This window comes from Myotis lucifugus, unplaced genomic scaffold (genome assembly GCF_000147115.1).
Source record: "Myotis lucifugus unplaced genomic scaffold, Myoluc2.0 scaffold_2056, whole genome shotgun sequence".
In the NCBI taxonomy this organism is placed as follows: domain Eukaryota; kingdom Metazoa; phylum Chordata; class Mammalia; order Chiroptera; family Vespertilionidae; genus Myotis; species Myotis lucifugus.
In genome coordinates this window covers 1,485-19,686 of record NW_005873104.1, presented here as the reverse complement: position 1 = coordinate 19,686, position 18,202 = coordinate 1,485, and the positions used below count along the sequence as shown (strand labels likewise).

Sequence of the window (18,202 nt, the reverse complement as noted above, 5' to 3'; positions counted from 1 at the left end):
ACGTTGATTGGTTACCTCCCACGTGAGGATTGAGCCTGCAACTGAGGTATGTGCCCTTGACCGGAATCGAACCTGGGACCCTTCAGTTCAAAGGCCAATGCTCTGTCCACTGAGCCAAACCGGCTAGAGCTCTCCTGCCTTTTTAAAAAGTCCCGTCTTCTACCAAACCATGGGTAAGGATCATGTACCCTCCTTCCCCCCTGCTCTGTCTCCCTGGCTCTCACACACCGGTCACCTCTCAGGGTCCTAGGAGGGGTGGGAACCGTAGGAGGGCAGACCACCAGCACCCTTCAGCTCCCACCTGAGGGGCCTGGGAGGGTGGGGAAGGGGGCGGCTGTCAGAGAAAGCTCTGGGTCTGGCTCCTGAACGAGAAGAGGTCAGGCTTGAGCTGGTCCCCCCACTACTGACCGGCGTGGTGCGGGTCCCTCAACCCCTTCCCCGGAAAGGGCGGATGTCACTGTCAGACCTGACCTTGGGAGAGGTGACAGCGGAGAGACAATGTCAAGGACATGCTGGGCCAACAGAGTAAGGCAGAGTGGCAGCCACCGCCCCTCCTCTGCCCCCCAGCCCTTCTCCCTGGGGCTGCAGGGCGAGGGACTCTCACCTTGGCCAGGGTCTCTGCCTGCTTGGGGCTCAGGTCTCCGACTCGGCCGCTCATGGTGCTGGGCGAGCTGGAGGAGGAGGGACCACTGTAGGCAGCGGCCAAGCCTGGTCTGGAGCCCTGAGCCAGCCGAGCCGGCCTTTTGCTGCTTTCCTGGGTGTGGCTCCAGGCACCTCCTCCCCGGACAACTGGCGAGTGGCACCTTACATAATTGGGATTAAGTGAGGTCCCGTGTTTGGCTCTGGGCCAGGTCTGAGGGGCAGGCGGGCACGGAGCCTGGGAGGGAACGAGGCTGGCCTCCCGGGTCATGGGAATCGAGGCTGGGCCCTACAGAACCCCCATCCCTGTTCCCAGGCCTCCAGGGGCCACTGTCCCGGAGGAAGAGGGAGACTTCAGGGAGAGTGGGACCCGCACGCTTTCTCTTCCAGCCTCAGTTTCCCCGTGTCACTGATGAAGGGACTCCACACGCAGGGTCCTGCAGGTCGCCACCAGCCCAGCTCTGGCAGGTAGGGGTCAGGGACGTGGTCAGTTTAGTAGGCGGTTCATTCCCTTTGTCTGGGTAGGAACCTCAGGTCCTTTTGCAACAAGAAGAGACAGGCTCGCCCTGACCGGTTTGGCTCAGTGGATAGAGCGTCGGCCTGCGGACTGAAAGGTCCCAGGTTCGATTCCGGTCAAGGGCATGTACCTTGGTTGCGGGCACATCCCCAGTAAGGGGGTGTGCAGGAGGCAGCTGATCGATGTTTCTCTCTCATCGATGTTTCTAACTCTCTATCCCTCTCCCTTCCTCTCTGTAAAAAATCAATAAAATATATTTAAAAAAAAAAAAAAAAAGAAGAGACAGACTGGGGCAGAATTCAAGTGTCCTTGCTGACGGCTTGTTCTCTCCAAAGGGCCGATGCTACGGTTCCTGGTGTCTTTCAAATTCCATCCTGCCATGCTGGCCCTGCGCCTCAATGTGGGGAGGGGCTGAGCGCTCCCCACCCTGCAGCCCTCTCTTCTCTTCCCTGAGGCCTCGTCCAGAATCCCGCATCCTGGGCCCTATCGCAGAGGTGGGGCAGGTGGGTGGCCTTGGGGGTGGGGGGCCGGGGGAGGTGTTTCTTGGGATTTTAAACCGAGGGTGCAGTTCCCGCTCGCCCTGACCAGTGAGGGGTGCCCACCATCTGTGCGAGGTGATGGAAAAGCCCAGAAGGGTCCCTGTCCTTTGATTTCTGTCGCGATGCCTGATCTTCTACCATCACACGTGCCTGCAAGGCCTGGCCCTGCTCCCCACTCGCCAATAAGACGCTCCTTTAAAAAAAAAATGTTGCCCTGACCGGTTTGGCTCAGTGGATGGAGCATCGGCCTGCGGACTGAAGGGTCCCAGGTTCGATTCCGGTCAAGGGCATGTACCTTGGTTGCGGGCACATCCCCAGTGGGAGTGTGCAGGAGGCGGCTGATCGGTGTTTCTCTCTCATCGATGTTTCTGACTCTCTATCCTTCTCCCTTCCTCTCTGTAAAAAAAAATCAATAAAATATATGTATATATATACATATATATAAATGTTTTTATTGATTTTTTTTAGAGAGAGGAGGAGAGAAGATAGAAACATCAATGAGAGAGAAGCAGTAATCAGCTGCCTCATGCACACCCCCTCCTGGGGATCTGGGGATCGAGCTCGGGAATTGAACCAGGAACCTTCCTGGTACCTGAGGCGACGCTCAATCTGCTGAGCCCACTGGCCGGGCTAGAGGCCTCCCTTTTACGATGACATCTTAGAGGGTCACTGCCTCATTTATAGAATAGGGGGTGGGGGGATCAACGCTTGCCCTGTCCTCCTTACGTGGTTGGAGGGAAGATCTAATGAGCCATGTAGACTGTCCAGGGTTGTACCCGTCTAAGGGGTCACTCGCCTTCAGCCGTCAGAAGCAGAGGCCACATTGTTAACGACTGCCCGTCAGGAAGGCATCAGCTTGAGCCCTGGCTGGTGTGGCTCAGCGGATAGAGCATCGGCCTGTGGACTGAAGGATCCCAGGTTCGATTCCGGGTCAGGGCACATGCCTGGGTTTCGGGCTCCATCCCCAGTGGGGGACCCATCAATGATTCTCTCTTATCATTGATGTTTCTATCTCTCCCTCTCCCTTCCTCTCTGAGATCAATAAAAAAAATATATTTTAAAAAAATAATGCATCAGCCTGAGACCACAGCACGTCCCTGTGGCCACATCTTCCAGGCCTTGAGGCTGCCACATGGGCTGAAACCACCCCTGGGCTGGCCTCGGCCCCAATAGCTGGGCTCGCCCAGGTCCCCTACCCCTCGGGCATCCTGGGGCGCCCCCCCCCCACCTCTGGGCTCTCTCGGGCCCTTTAGGCTGGCGGATGTGGGTAGTGCTGGACACCTCCCTTGCTCTGGGCCCTGATAGAGGTGGGTCGAGAGGAGGAGGGGCCCGCGGTGGCATCTCCATCTGTGTGGGGTGCCTGCCCCACACACTCAGGGGCGGTTAGATAACCCTCCACACCCCGTCCCTCCCCACTTCACATTCCAGCCTCTTTCTGCACGGCCTCGGCTGCCCTCCACGCCCACTTCCTGCCGGTGGCCGCAGCAGAGATTGGGTTCCCGCTGCCCTCTCCCAGCCTAATCCTGCCCGTTTCTCACCCATCTCCTTTGTCTCCTTTCTCGCCCTAATCCCTCTCATGGGACATGCCCCAGCTACTTCTGGGGACCTCAGAGGCTGGGCAGGGAGAGCCAGGGGGAGGGTTTGGGGGGTCCTCTCGGCAGCTGTGGCCTTTCAGAGATACCCCTACAAAGTGCTTTTCCTGGTTCATAGGTTGATGCTCAACCACTGAGCCACACCAGGGAGCGGGGAGCCGGGAGAGCTCAGAAAAGTTTCTCCCTCTCTCGGACCTTCCACTTCTTCGATTCTCTGACTCTGGACCCATAGCCACGCCCTGCCTTCCCTGGGAGGGCTCACCCTGTAACACGGGCCAAACAAAAGAGGCATGAGGCCCACGGGCCACGAGTTTGACATGCTTGGTCTAAATCATGGTGGTGGGGCCCCAGGCTGCAGGGTGTCTCCAGGCCACGGAATTAATCTCCCTCCCCCGAAGCAAAGCCCCTGGCAGAGGAGAACCCCCACCCCCACCCATGGGACACATCTTCTCAAATAAGTCCCCAGATTGTGTTTAGCTCCTCTTTGCCAAGCTCTCAGGGGGCCATGGCGACAACCAGGACATAAGCAAACAGCTGCAGGAGGTACACAGGGCCGCCCACGCCACACCCTGGAACCGCTCTTTCCGGGAGGTCACTGATCGATGTTTCTGTGGAAACATAACCTTTTTCTGTTCTCGTGTGCACACCCTGATCGTACAGTCACTCTATGCGTATCCTTTTGAGGAGCAGCCAAACTGTTTCCCAGAGCGGCCGCGCCATGTTACACCACCCCCCACCCCCCACCCCCCCCCCAGCAATGGGCGAGGGTTCTGATTTCTTCACTCCCTCACCTACATTTATTGTCTGTTTTCTTTTTTAAATAAATCTTTATTGATTTCAGAGAGGAAGGGAGAGGGAAAGAGAGATAGAAGCATCAATTGATGAGAGAGAATCATGGATTGGCTGCCTCCTGCACGCCCCCCACTGGGGATCAAGCCCGCAACCTGGGCATGTGCCCTGACTGGGAATCGGACCTGGGACCCTTCAGTCTGCAGGCCGACGCTCTATCCACTGAGCCACACCGGCCAGGACTTGTCTGTTTTCTCGACAGGTGAGGCCAGGTATTTTCCAACACCTCATCCTATAAGTACCGCGCGCTAACAGATTGCGCCACTGGAGCTCCATCAACACCTCATCTTAAGAGTTTTGACCTGCGGCCTCTTGCCAAGATCTTGCCATTCTTTCCTGACAAACAACAGACTCTGTTGCATAACCTGCATCATAACAGGGTTGTATTAGCAACTAAGTGTCCCCAGTCGCTCGCAAGTAACACACATCAGTCAGCTGTCACCCAAGTGTCACCCAGCCCTCCTGGCTCTCCTCCAGCCTCAGACCCCACAGCTTCCCCCACCCCATGCCTGTCTGGGAGCCCCCCCCCCACACACACACACACATGCTTCAGCTCTCCCTTCAGGGGTCCCTCCCGTGGGCAAAGCACATCCGATCCCCCATCGGGTTTCTTTGCTGGATGCTCCCCCAGAATTTGGCTCCTGCCCCTCCCAGCGCACCCGTGATGACATGCTCACTCGGTGATGGATCATCAGTCACTTGTGCCTCTTCTAACACAGGCACCCTTCCTGCCACTGGGGCCTGGCCAGCCCAGTAGCCGGGTGCCCCCGGGGCCTGCAGTGCCTGGCGCTGGACAGACGCTCAATAAACGTTGATGAGTAAATGGGTGAACAAGGAAACAAACCTGCGCCAGCCAGTGCCTCTCAGAGCTATTTCCTTTTTTGAAAAAATATATTTTTTATTGATTTCAGAGAGGACGGGAGAAGGAAAGAGAGAGAGAGATCAATGATGAGAGAGAGTCATTGATCGGCTGCCTCCTGCACACCCCACACTGGGGATCAAACCCGCAACCCAGGCCTGTGCTCTGATCGGGAATCGAACCGTGACCTCCTGGTTTATAGGTCGACGCTCAACCACTGAGCCACCGCGGCCGGGCTAAACCCCTTGATTTTAGGCAGGGGATTATGAAGGTGGAAGTCACCTATTGTGAGCCTCTGTCATAGCAACAGGTGGGCCCAGCAAAACCTGGCAAAGGGTCCCTCCAACCCCAGCCAGGGGGCCCTCTCTAGCCTGCCAAGGGCAGCGGGAATGGCTCTGGGATGGCCGAGCACCACGTGGTTCTCCAGATGTGGCTGCATCTGGGAGGCTGCACAGAGGGTGACCGAGTAGGGCCGCCAGGTAGTGGCAAAGCCCGCTCTGAGGTGGGGGAGCAGCCCTGGAACACCATGTCCCGTGGTTTCTGCCTGACCCCAGCCCCGGGCCATCTCCCGGATGCAGGCACAGCAGTCTCTCTTCTTACCAAACCACTCACACTCCCTGGCAGACGAGGAGCGCCTCACGCACGGGCGCTGGCCTTTTGCTTCATTTAGCTGGTCTGCTCCTCATGGCGTCGGAGCTCCTGCACAGACGCTCAAGCCTCCAGCTGGCCCTGCCCGTCCCCTTGAGCCGCTTCCGGCAGAGAACGCGGCCTCCCTGCTCTTAGGGCCTGAAGCTGTGCTCCCTGCGAGGCCTGGGGCTCAGGCCGCCAAGCCCGGGCGCCGGGTGTGGGGGGTCCTGGGACAGGTGGGCGTTGTCAGGAGGGACTCGGGGCAGCTCTGCAGGCGGAATTCTTCCTCAGTGGACGCTGGTTCATCCCCAGCCTTTGCAGACAGGTCATCAGATGCCCGTCGGGATCCTCAGGGTGGTCTACGCGCTGGGTGTCCCCCTCCTGCTTGGCCCCTGGGCCAGGTGTGCCAGGAGGAGCTGAGATGGTGAGGGGAGATGAGTGCCCTCTGGGTGGCCTCCAGCAGCACCCTGCCTGGGGTGGGGGGCAGGGGACAGGGAGTGGGTGCAGAGGGGGGTGGAGAACCCAGGCGCAGAGGCAGCAGGGTCTTCATTGTGCCGGGGATGGATTTGTCGCCTCGAGACCCTGGATTTTCTCCTGGGAGGCCCTGTCGGGGAGCAGCACCTCCACGGTGTAGCTGACCTTCTTGGCGTGAATCAGGCTGTAGGTGTTGTCGAAGCGCAGGACGTCTGCCAGGACGGAGAAGGAAGCCATCAGGCAGCTCTAGCCCGACCCCCCTGCAGACCCGGTGCCCTGGGGGACTGGCCGCCCAGGACTATGGATGGGGCTGGAGGGTCAGCCACTGCCCAGCCCCCAGCCCATGGCTCCCAGCCACCCATCGCTTTGGATGATGGTTGTGCTCATTAAAGAATTAGGAATAGCCTGGCCGGCGTGGCTCAGTGGTGGAGTGGCGACCTCTGAACCAGAAGGTCAAGGTTCGATTCCCAGTCAGGGCATATGCCCAGGTTGCAGGCTCGATCCCCAGTAGGGGGCATGCAAGAGGCAGCCAATCAACGATTCTCTCTTATTCATTGATGTTTCCATCTCTCTCTCCCTCTCCTTTCCTCCCTGAAATATTTATTTTATTTTAAATATATTTTATTGATTTTTTACAGAGAGGAAGGGAGAGGGATAGAGAGTTAAGAAACATCGATGAGAGAGAAACATCGATCAGCTGCCTCCTGCATACCCACTACTGGGGATGTGCCCACAACCAAGGTACATGCCCTTGACCGGAATCGAACCTGGAACCCTTCAGTCCGCAGGCCGACGCTCTATCCACTGAGCCAAACCGGTTAGGGCTGAAATATTTTTTTTAAAAAAAGGCAGAGAGAGAGAAGCCAGACTGGCCACCCATGTCAGCCCATCCCTTCACCAGGGGGAGGAAAACGACCCTAGTGGACCCTACGGCTCTTACAGACGCCGGCCTGGAGGCAGGTGAGGCTCCCGTCCTCGGGCACCAGGTGGGCGTTGTAACGCTCGCTGGGCAGCACCTCCGTCATCTCCCCCACCCGCTGCCGCTCCCCCTTCTTGGTCTTCAGGAAAACCCCGAAGCCGATGTCCGCTCCCTCCGATTCAAACTGCCACCTGCAGGGGACAGGGCGCCGCTGATGGCCACCTGATGCCCGGGCTCCAGGCTCCTCCCAGCTGTGCCCAGGTGTCAGTGGCCACCGTCCGTCCCTACCTGAGCACACAGCCCGGGAACAGAATCTCAAACTCCACCTGCAGGGAGGAGCCGCGGCCCACGGTCGCCGTGTGCTCATACTGCACCTTCACCTGGTTGTGCAGGTAGTAGCTCTTGGGCACTTCGCCTCCGTAGTTGATCTGTGGGTGAGGGTGGGTGAGCGGCATCACCACCCTCACTCCTCATCCCCTGGGCACCCCCATACCTTGGTCAGGCACTTGGGGTTGCCATCGGGGTCGGTCAAGGTCCCCCCAAATTCCACAGGTAGCTGGTCGGGGCTGATGAACTTTGGCAGCTCTTGCTTCCAGTTGCCTGAGGGAGCAAGTGGGGGGGCTTGACAGAAGGCAGAGGGGGGGGCCAAGCCCTGGGAGGGACCCTGGTGTGCCCTTGGCTCGCTCCCCTGGGTGCCTACTCATGAGAGCACCCGAGAGCGTGGCATGGCCACCCAGGCTGGCGTCCAGGCCCAAAGCCTCGTCTGAGTGTGCAAAGGCCGGTGGAGTCAGGCTGAGGTCAGTGCCTGGGTGAAGAGGATGGGCCAGAGAGAAATGGGGGCGTGAGCACTGACCTCTGCTCCCTGGGCAGATGGGGAGATGGGCACAGCCAGGAGGCCACGTCACTCACCTCCCAGAATCACTATCTTCTGTCGAGTCTCCTCACTCATGAACGACTTGACCAAGTTGAAGGCCACAGGGAACAGCTTGGGGGCTGAAACACAGGAAACTCCCTTGGGAAACTGACCCAGCGAGGACTTGGGATTAGATGTAAAGTCCCCCTCAAGGGCGTGGGCCGGACAGGAATTAGATCTAGATTCTGACTCTTCGTGCTGTGTGACCTTCAGCTAGTTGCTCACCCTCTCTGAGCTTTAGTGCTGTTAACTGTAACTCATAAAATGGAGATTCCACTTAACAGCGTGTGCATAACACTTGGCACCGTGCCTGGCTCGCGATACGTGGCTGGCTTCCCTGTTCAGCTGTAGGGCTTCAGGAGTGTTGATTCCCCAGTGGCCGCCTCTTCTTTTTCACACTCAAGGTTTTCCCAGGTTGCCTTGGACTCCTCTTGGGTGCAAGTAGGTGGGGCATCTGCCTTAGGCCTCATGTCCCATCTGCATCACTCACACTTACTAGGACCTTTCTGTGGGTCAGGCTCTGTACTACGCCTTCTCCACAGACTGTCTCACTTCACCTCACAGCTGTCTCATGGGGAAGGTGCCATCGCATCCCCATTTTACAGAATGGGAAAACTGAGGCTCAGGAGGTTCCACAGGCTTGCTCAAAGTCACAGAGCTAGCTAGATGGGAAGCCAAATCATCTGACCCAGAGCACATACGATGACCCCCCCTCACTATGTGGCTGTCACAGACACGGACCATTCTCGCCCAAAGTGTGTCCACCAATCCGTGTGGCCCATAGACCATCTGTTACCAGTGCACACACCCAGATAAGTAAAGAAAATAACAGCAAACATTTAGAAACTTACAATGTATTTGACACTGCTGCATGGGCTTTTGTATATCCCCAAAATATCAGCCTGGGAAGCACTGAGCTAAAACACCCACACACAAAAACCAACAGCCGAAACCGGTTTGGCTCAGTGGATAGAGCGTCGGCCTGCGGACTGAAAGGTCCAGGGTCGATTCCGGTCAAGGGCATGTACCTGGGTTGCGGGCACATCCCCAGTAGGAGGTGTGCAGGAGGCAGCTGATCGATGTTTCTCTCTCATCGATGTTTCTGACTCTCTCTCTCCCTCCCTTCCTCTCTGTAAAGAATCAATAAAAAATATATTTTTTAAAAAAAAAACCAACAACAACAAAAAACACCCATTCTTCACAAAGGATGGTTTCAGAAGCCCTGAACGTGGTGGCTGACCCACGGCCCACCCCCCATTCTCCACTCCTTCCCTGCTGCCCCATTAATCCTCACCTCGAACAATAAGTAAATTCTTCAGTGTCTCAGGATAATTTGCTTCCATGATGGCGAAAAACTGTGAAGTCAAGAAGAGTCGGGTTGAGGCCACACTCCAACATTCCTGCCTGGATGGGTGGCCTCTGAGGCTGCGGAGGCAAGAGCCCCCCTCCCCCTGTCCCCTGGCCCACCCGGCCTTCCCATGAGCACCCACCCCGTCCTCTGTGAGACTCCTGCTCCTCTTTCTCCTTGCAGGAGGTACCTCAGGTCGGCGTCACTGACTGCTGGGTGGGACCCCTGAGGGCAGGGGTTCCCCTCCTCCATGGACTGAAGCTGCTGTGGGCAGTGGCTCCCTATTGGCCTCGAGCCAGCTGCTTACCTTACCTGCTGGTAGACCTCCACAGCTGGCTTCCACAGGTGTTGCAGGCCCAGCCCCTCCAGGTCAAACACCATCAGCACCGTCTCGATCTTCCTGCCCAGCTGCGTGGGACGGAGCAGGTACATAGGTCGGACGGGAGATGCAGGCCACAGAGACCTGGGCGCGGCTCCTACCTTCCTGCCACCCCCACCCCTGGCTGCCCGCAGCGTTTGCCAAGCAGATGCACCTGCCTAGGCTCTGAGAAGATGCTGCATTTAAGCCCTGCAATGAGTTAGCTGTGCAATTAAAAATCTTCGTTCCTGCCCTAACTGATTTGGCTCAGCGGATAGAGCGTCGGCCTGCGGACTGAAGGGTCCCAGGTTCGATTCCGGTCAAGGGCATGTACCTTGGTTGCAGGCACATCCCCAGTACGGGGCGTGCAAAAGACAGCTGAATCGATGTTTCTAACTCTGTATCCCTCTCCCTTCCTCTCTATAAAAAATCAATAAAATATATTTTTTTAAAAATCTTCGTTCCTTATTCATTGGGCACCTTTAGATACAGTAGTAGATACTACGTTGACCAGCGTCTGCAGCGCTATGCTCTTGGCAGGCTGTGTGGCCTTGCGTTCATAGGTCGACCCTCAACCACGGAGCCACACCGGTTGGGCCCGGTGCCACCTTTTAGACAGAGTGGGCCTAACGTGACCCCCTTCCCCGCCCCTCCCCCCCCCAACACTCCCCCACCCCCGGCCCGGGTCACTCACCTTCCGACTCTGCAGCTCACACTCCTGCAAAAGCCGCTCACAGACCTTGATGCGCTTCCGGATCAGCTCCTGCTTGGAGGCCGACAGGAGGAGGCCCTTGGGGTCCAGGTTCCCGATGATGTCGAACCACACGGGGCAGCCTTCGTGGTCGTAGCCGCACAGACCGCCCGAGTCGTACCGCTGGATCACCTGGGGGAGGTCCTCCCTCAGATCGGCCCCCCCGGCCATGTCCCTGCTCCATCAGGCAGCTGGACATGGGCGGGCGGGGAGCGGGGAGTGAGGTGGGGGTGGTGTGGGGCTCACCTCTGACGGCTGCCACGCGAGGATGTTGTCCAGGTCCTGTTGCTTCCGGAACTCGAGGTGCTGTGGAGACAGGGCAGGTCCCGGAGGCTGTGTGCCCCGAAGGTCCCTCTGCTCGAAGGCACCGAGGCCCGGCCACAGCATCCCCCGGGCTCTGCCGACACTGAACGGGGGGTGGGGACACCTGGAGTAGGACCGTGGGGGGCCTGGGTCCGATGCCGAAGGGGATCCATGGAGGGGGGAGAAGAAACGTGACAACAGGACAGGGCGAGGCCCCCACCCTTTGTGGCTGATCCCTGGGGTGCAGAGTGTGGGGGGCGGCCTCACCTTGCGGAGCATGTCCTCGGATTTCTTCAGGTCGAACTTCTGAGCTGCGGGAAGAGTCAAGGTAAGAGGAGGCTCGAGGCCGGATCTAGAGCAAGCTATTCTCTGAAACTCATGAGGACATTTTGGGGGGGTGGGCCCTGTCTGTTCCCAACACCCAAGGATCCACTGGGGGTCTGGCAAGTCTGTGAAAATGGGAGGATCTTTAATTCTCTAGAAGGCTTTGGAGAAAGTCTTGATTTCGGTTTGCAGGGCTTTTTAAACTCTTCATTCTAAAGCAGGGGTCCTCAAACTTTTTAAACAGGGGGCCAGTTCACTATCTCTCAGACTGTTGGAGGGCCGGACTATAGTTAAAAAACAACAACTATGAACAAATTCCTATGCACACTGCACATATCTTATTTTGAACTAAAAAAACAAAACGGGAACAAATACGATATTTGTATTTGCATGTGGTCCACGGGCCGTAGTTTGAGGACCCCTGTTCTAAAGGTTGATCTGACCCTAAACCGGTAGCTCAGTTGGTTAGAGCGTCATCCCACTGTGCCAGGGCTGTGGGTTCGATCCCCTGCTGAACAGCTTGGGTTTTGGAGTCAGGAATGATTTGGGCCTGAAGTCTAGTTTTGTCCTTTTATTTGCTGTGCAACCTTAAGCAAATCGCTTAACTTCTCTGAGCCTTAGTTTTGTAATCTGTTAAATGGGAATAATATCTTTGTTGTTGTTAATCCTCACCCGAGGGTATTTTTTCCATTGCTTTTTTAGAGAATGGAAGGCAGGGAGGGAAGAGAGAGAGAGAGAGAGAGAGAGAGAGAGAGAGAGAGAGAGTGACATCGAGAGATACACCACGAAGCTTTCTCTGCCCTGACCAGGACCCACCTCCAGAGAAAACCCACCAAGGCCACCAGCTCTGTCTTGATGATCAAGTTCAAAATCCGTCCCCTGGGGTGTGCTGAGTCGAAATCACGGTTCCCCTAAGCCCTGGAGTGGTTTCTGTTATTCTAATCATTTTACCCTGGCTCAGCCATTCCTGGAAGAAACTCCCCCACCTTTCATTACATCCACTTCCTGGCGTGTTTGCGGGCATCTGCTTGCTGCCGGGTTCTCTACGGGGACACACAGCCTTGTCTTCAGGGACCTGGAGACGGGCCCAGAGGCAGGTGCCCCGAGACCGTGTTCAGCGACGTCTGACTCAAGGCCGGGCCAGGCCTGTCATCCCGAGAACTCCCGAGGGAGGTGCCAACTGTGAGCTCGCCTCGACCCCGTGCCCAGCCGGTGCCAGGCTCCACACCCTCTCATTTAACGCTCACAACCGCCAGTGGGCGGCGGCCTCATCCCACATTTGCAGATGAAGAAGCTGAGGCTCAGTGGGGTTTTGGGTGCCAGGCCAGCCTGAAGGGGAGCTCAGATTCTAGCCCAAAGTGGGCTGGTTCCAGAGCCCGGGTTCTTTTTTTTTCTTTTTAAAATATATTTTTGATTGATTTCAGAGAAGAAGGGAGAGGGAGAGAGAGAGAGAAACAGCGATGATGAGAGAGAATCATGGATCGGCTGCCTCCTGCACGCCCCCCACTGGAGATCGAGCCCGCAACCCGGGTACGTGCCCTGACCGGGAATCGAACCCTCACCTCCTAGTTCATAGGCCGTTGCTCAACCACGGAGCCACGCCGGCCGGGCTCAGAGCCCCTGTTCTTTACCGCTCTGTCCCCCAAAGTCTCCCACACCCTCTCCTGAGGCCCTCACCTCGCAGCCAGCGCAGGAGGAAGTGGTCATCAGCTTTGGGCATGGTGGGCAGCAGGTCCTGGAGGTTGTCCTGGAACTGAGGGGGGGGGGATATGATTGTCAGAGGGGCTGCCATGATCCCCAGGGCCCCCAACCCCGTCCCCATCCCCGACCCTGCCCACCCTCAGTCAGCCCGTCAGCCCTGCCCAGGGACCCTGCCCAGGGACTGCGCAGTCGGCGGCGGCTCCCTGTATCGTTCTGCACCTGGGAATGGAGCACACCCACCCCTCCGGCCCACCATGGCAGGAAGAGTGGTGTCCTCAAACTTTGGGGGATCTCTGTCCCCCAAGACCCTCACTCTATAAGTCTGAGGTGGGGCCCTGCCATCCCTATTTCTGCAAAGATCCCTGGTGAATTTGATGCAGGCCAACGTTTAGGAATGTTGCCCCTGATTCTGCATCTATGATTTGAAATATGTTTTCATTGATTTCAGAGAGGAAGGGAGAGGGAGAGAGAGAGAATCATCCATGATGAGCGAGAACCATGGACCGGCTGCCTCCTGCACGCCCAACACTGGGGATGGAGTCCGCAACCCAGGCCTGTGCCCTGACCGAGAATCGAACCCTGACCTCCTGGTTCACAGGTCGACGCTCAACCACCGAGCCCACCAGCTGGGCTCTTTTCCCCTAATTTTAAAAGTAGCGCCCATTTCTTTCAAATAACGATAAAAACTAAGACTAAACGCTCTTTACGTTGCTTAAAGCATCGCCACCGGAATTCACCCCCAAAGGCCAGGTGTCCAGTCCCTGCTAGGGGCCTGGCTTCTCTGAGGCCATTGCCAATGGGGGAGGGGGAGGGTTCACCGGGGACCCGCTCCCTTTCACCTGAGGACCCTGCCTTCATCTGGGACCCTCTGCTCCTGGGACCTCCTCCTTTACCTGGGGCTCCCCCCAGGGCCCCCATCATTCACCTGGGACCCATCTCTCCTCCAGTAGGAATTCACCCAGGGCCCCTCCTTCACCAGAGGCGCCCATTTGGCTCTGCGGGGGCCCTCAGGGCCTCCGAGGGGAGGAGCCGCAACAGAAACCCTTCCCCACAAGCCCCAGGCTGCCCTTCAGTGCCCAAGTGCCAGCCAGGGCTGGGGCCCCCTCCCCCCTCCCCCCACCCTGAGGTCACAGATCCAGCCCCCTGGCCACCTGCAAACCCCATTCATGCTGTGGCACCTAAGATTTGGACGTGCTCCCCCTTCCGCACAGCCAGGACCTTCCCAGGTGTGGCCTACCCCCCCCCCCCCGGGGGCCCGTTAGGTCAACCCCTCCCTTCCCCTTTAATGAAAACATTGGCGATCTGGAGACAGCGTAGGCCCTGGTGAGTCAGAACGCCACCCAGAGAAGCCAAACAAATGTTGCAATCTGGGCGGGAGATCTGGGAGTCTGTTTGCCCCTAAACTGTCCAGAAGCAGGACAGGCAGAGCGGGGAGGGGGGCCCCTCCCCTTCCCACTCCCCACCCCCAGCAGGGGACAGGCCCCAGGGGGCTCTGTGGCCAGGAGCGGGCAGGAGTGGGGAGCTGGATCGGGCCCCAGTGTGGCCCAGAGAAGGGCTCCTGTCCCGCGTCCTGTCCACAGCGGCCGAGCAACTGGGCACAGGTGCCCACGGCTGGGCAGGGGCGCTCTCCAGGGTCCCCTTTCCCCCCCATACAATAGGGGCTCCAGCATCAGGCTGCTGGGGGGCGCGGGCAAGCCAAGCCTCCCGGCCCTGACCCCCCCACCCCCGAAGAACCTCACCCTGGCCAGGGCCTCCTGCTGCTGGGGGCTCAGGTCCCCGACTCGGCCACTCATGGTGCCTGAGGGCGCCCGCTTTTGCCGCTCAGGGTGCTCCCTGGGCCTGGTTTTGCCCCTGAGGTCAGATGCTGGTCCCGCCCCCGACAACGACGGGAGAGCCCGGTCTGCCCCGCCCCTGTCCCGCTGCTGGTTTCCCCTCCCCTCTGGGATGTTTGCCACCATCTGTCCCCAAGATGCACCCTAGCAGGGCCAGGAGGTAACACGCCCCCAAAGGGGCCCCAGAGCAGACTTCAGTGAGGGCAGCAAGCACCCCCCCTTCCGGCCTCCTCTTCCCAGGGGCTCCCACAGGCTCCCACAGGGCAGGGCAGGGGGAGGGCACCAAGGACACGGGCAAGTTTCAGGGATCCCCTTCCAGCAAAACGGGGGCGCTTTTATGAACGTGGTTCAGCCCTCGGGGTGGCCCCCAGGCCTTTCTTCCCAAGGGGCCCCCCACCCCTTCCCCTGACCTGGAACTCAGGCTACACCCTGGCCGTGCTCACCCGCTGATAGGACAGCCCTTGTGTGCAGCGTGGTTCCAGCCTCAAGATGGTCCGGAGGATTAACCGGGACGGCCCGCCAGGGGCTTGCCTGGCATCGCATACCCAGCGCGTGTTGCTTCATCCTAAGGAGGCCAAGGCTGTCAGCAGAGCAGCAAGCTGCAGGGGTGAGGTGTGGGGGAGGGTCTGGGGGGGGGTCTTGGGAGGCCAGAGGGTGGGAGGCTGTTGACACAGGTGTCTGGGATGGCACCTGAGAGCCAAGCAAAGGTCCCTGGGGAAGGTGAGAAAGTTCAAGTTGGCTGAGCAGACATTTCCCAGAGAGAGAAGCAGGTGGGAGGTGAAGGTAAAGGCGTGGGAAACCAGGCTACCAGACCTTTGCCCTCTGCACGTCTCAGGCTTTCGTCCACCAATCTGGGCTTCCCAGCCACGGGTGGCAGTTGAGGTTGGAGAATGTGGCTTGCCACTAGTGGGAATGGAGGTGTCAGTGAAAAATATACACCACGTTTCGGAGACCTAGTATCCAAAAAATTTAATGTTTCATTATTTAATGTCTTCTATTGATAAAAATGGATTTTACCTGTTTCTTTTACATTTTTGTAATTTAGAAGTTTATAAATTAATAAACTTTATTTTGCCCTAGCCAGTTTGGCTCAGCGGATAGAGCGTGGGCCTGTGGACTGAAGGGTCCTGGGTTCGACTCCGGTCGAGGGCACGTGCCCAGGTTGTGTGCTCGATCCCCAGTAGGGGACGTGCAGGAGGCTGCCGGTCCATGATTTTCTCTCATCATGATGCTTCTATCTCTCCCTCCCTCTCCCTTCCTCTCTGAAAAGCCATGGGGAAGATATCTTCTGGAGGATTAACAGCACAAAGTTGGTGAAGAGGAGACATTCCTACGTTGCTGGCAGGACTGGAAATTGGTTCCGTTTTTCTAAAAAACCACCTGACAATACGCGTTAGGGTCCTTCGATAGTTTGCCGACGAATAGTCCTCAGTAACGGAAAACATTTTCAGTTTAAAGTTGTTTGTGCCTTGTTAGTAGGAAAATTGGAAGCAATTTCTCAGGAGACCCTGGTGCTTACTGTGGCTGACAGAGAGCTTATAACGACATGGAAAAAACCCACACCCACAGGACAATTGGGAAGAGACGGGACCACGTTATAGATGCCTTATGCTTTTGGGGATGCAAAACCAAGTCCACGGATCCAAGGAGGGCCAGACAAGAAAAGGAATATCTCCCCAACGCTCCCCAGTTCCTGAGGCGTAGGAAGCCGTGTTTCTAAAATGCCTCAGGTAGCAGGTCACCTGCAAAGAGAAGTCCTTATTGGCCAGGCCCTGTTCTAAGGGCTTTGTCAATATTAGCTCAGGTCATGGGAGTCACACAGGAAACTTTGCTATTTTTTTTACAATTTTATTTTCCCATTGCAGTTTATGCGCAATATCACTGTGTATTAGTTTTAGGCGCACAGCATAGTGGTTGGCAGTCACACACTTTGCAAGGTGTCCCGTCCCCCCCCCCCGACCCCCGCTCCCCGATATCTCCAGTACCTGGTTCCTTACGTAGTTTCTACCACATTCTTGACTCTGTTCCCTACGCTATACTTTATTGACACACCCTGTGACTACGTTGCAACTGCCAATTTGCACTTCTTAATCCCTTCACCTTTTTTTGTTATATTTTTTTTATTTATTTTTAAAATATTTTTTATTGATTTTTTTACAGAGAGGAAGGGAGAGGGATAGAGAGTCAGAAACATCAATCAGTTTGCCTCCTGCACACCCCCTACTGGGGATGTGCCCACAACCATGGTACATGCCCTTGACTGGAATCGAACCTGGGACCCTTCAGTCTGCAGGCCGACGCTCTATCCACTGAGCCAAACAAGTCAGGGCTGTTATATTTTTATTGATTTCAGAGAGGAAGAGAGAGGGAGAGAGAGAGAGAGAGAGAGAGAGAAACCTCAGTGATGAGAGAGAATCATGGATCCGCTGCCTTCTGCACGCTCCACATTGGGGATCGGGCCTGCAACCCGGGCATGTGTCCTGACTGTGAATCGAACTTGGTTCATAGGTGGATGCTCAACCACTGAGCCACGCTGGTCGGGCGAGGTAAGCACTATTAAAGGTCTCACACCAGCCAGCAGCAAAGCCAGGACTGGGACCAGGCAGGTTAGTACAGGGCCAGGTGCCCACCTTGCCATGTGGCTCCGGGCCCCCTCCAGTCCCTGTTCTTCCAGCACAGCTCTTGCTGGGCGTGGAGGACTTTTGCTCTCATCATCTGGGTGCCCGTGTTTTGGGAGACGGACAACTCCCCGTCTTCCGTGGTATGTGGGCTGAGAAGTTGGACTGCAATGAGGGTGTTGTCATGGGGTGTAACCCTGACATCACACCTGCCCCCTCACGGCAGTCCCTCCTCCTCCCACCTTCCAGAGGCTCGGAAAACAGCTGGCATGTCTCGCTGGCCACAGGCGCCCTTCCTGCAGTCCTCATTCAAGCCTGGATCCTGCCAGCGGAAGCAAAGCCTGCTGGGTGAATGGCATCCCCATTTTTGGGGTGCGATCAGGCTTGGCAGGAGTCCTGCCTGCTGTGCCCCACATCGTGGCTAAATGGCGCCCACCCTGTGGACATCTAGCTGGACAGATGCCACTGGACGCTCCTCCGAATACGTAGGCCTGGGCCTGGGTGACCTTGGGAGGAAGGATCGGGAGGGAGTGTCTGCCGACCCAGTTGTCCGGGCAGCGGTGGCCTCCCGCCTGGGCCCGCCAGGGCGGTGGAGATTAGGCTCAGGGCAGCTGCGGGAGGGTTTCCTTGGCTCCCCACTCACTCAGGGTGACTCCAGGGAAAGACAGGGTCTGATATGACCACATCCCCCAGACTCTTTGCTCCCACAAGGGCCTGGGAGAAAGAGGGAGGGGCCAGGGGAGCCTGACCCAAACACCTGACGCACAGGGGGAAGGGTGGGTGAGGGATCTGGGGCCACAGTGGGTCTCTTTCCCTACAAAATCCGGGAGGTCCCGGCCTTCCCAAGCCACGGAACAACAGGTGGGCAGTGTGCGGGACTCGCTCTCCCTGGGCTGCTCCTCTGTTTGGGGGAGGGGAGGGTGAGCCCGGCGTGGATGCTTTGAGTGGGACAACAGTGTCAGAGGGAGCAGGTGTGACCAGCTGTGGACACCACCACTATCGGGCCAATGGCTCTGGCCTTTGACCCGTTCCCAGGGAG

At 57.4% G+C, this 18,202-nt stretch overlaps 2 protein-coding genes across 7 annotated transcripts in view; both read right to left on the bottom strand.

Annotated features, from left to right (window-relative positions):
• Window positions 1–658, bottom strand: part of LOC102418658 (SEC14-like protein 3) — a 10,063-nt gene extending 9,405 nt beyond the window's left edge. Inside the window, exons 1-2 of the mRNA XM_023748897.1 lie at window positions 605–658; window positions 472–512 (exon numbers count right to left, since the gene is read on the bottom strand). Of these exons, the coding sequence (XP_023604665.1) occupies window positions 472–512; window positions 605–658 (95 nt within the window). The remainder of the gene's footprint in view (window positions 1–471; window positions 513–604) is intronic.
• Window positions 659–5,594: 4,936 nt separating this feature from the next.
• Window positions 5,595–15,069, bottom strand: SEC14L4 (SEC14 like lipid binding 4). 6 transcript variants are annotated; one of them, XM_023748903.1, is made up of 12 exons: window positions 14,989–15,069; window positions 12,690–12,765; window positions 10,956–10,994; window positions 10,632–10,691; window positions 10,329–10,517; window positions 9,589–9,684; window positions 9,223–9,283; window positions 7,925–8,008; window positions 7,509–7,615; window positions 7,304–7,443; window positions 7,037–7,206; window positions 5,595–6,308 (listed from the first exon to the last, which is right to left on the bottom strand). In XM_023748903.1, the coding sequence occupies exons 2-12, from the start codon at window positions 12,717–12,719 to the stop codon at window positions 6,169–6,171; spliced, it is 1,116 nt and encodes a 371-aa protein (XP_023604671.1). In that variant the 5' UTR covers window positions 12,720–12,765; window positions 14,989–15,069; the 3' UTR covers window positions 5,595–6,168. The 6 variants fall into 6 exon arrangements, with proteins under 6 accessions (XP_023604671.1, XP_023604669.1, XP_023604670.1 ...); XM_023748901.1 differs by having other exon boundaries at window positions 10,956–10,999; window positions 14,989–15,068; XM_023748902.1 differs by lacking the exon at window positions 14,989–15,069 and adding an exon at window positions 14,453–14,583.
• Window positions 15,070–18,202: the final 3,133 nt, after the last annotated feature.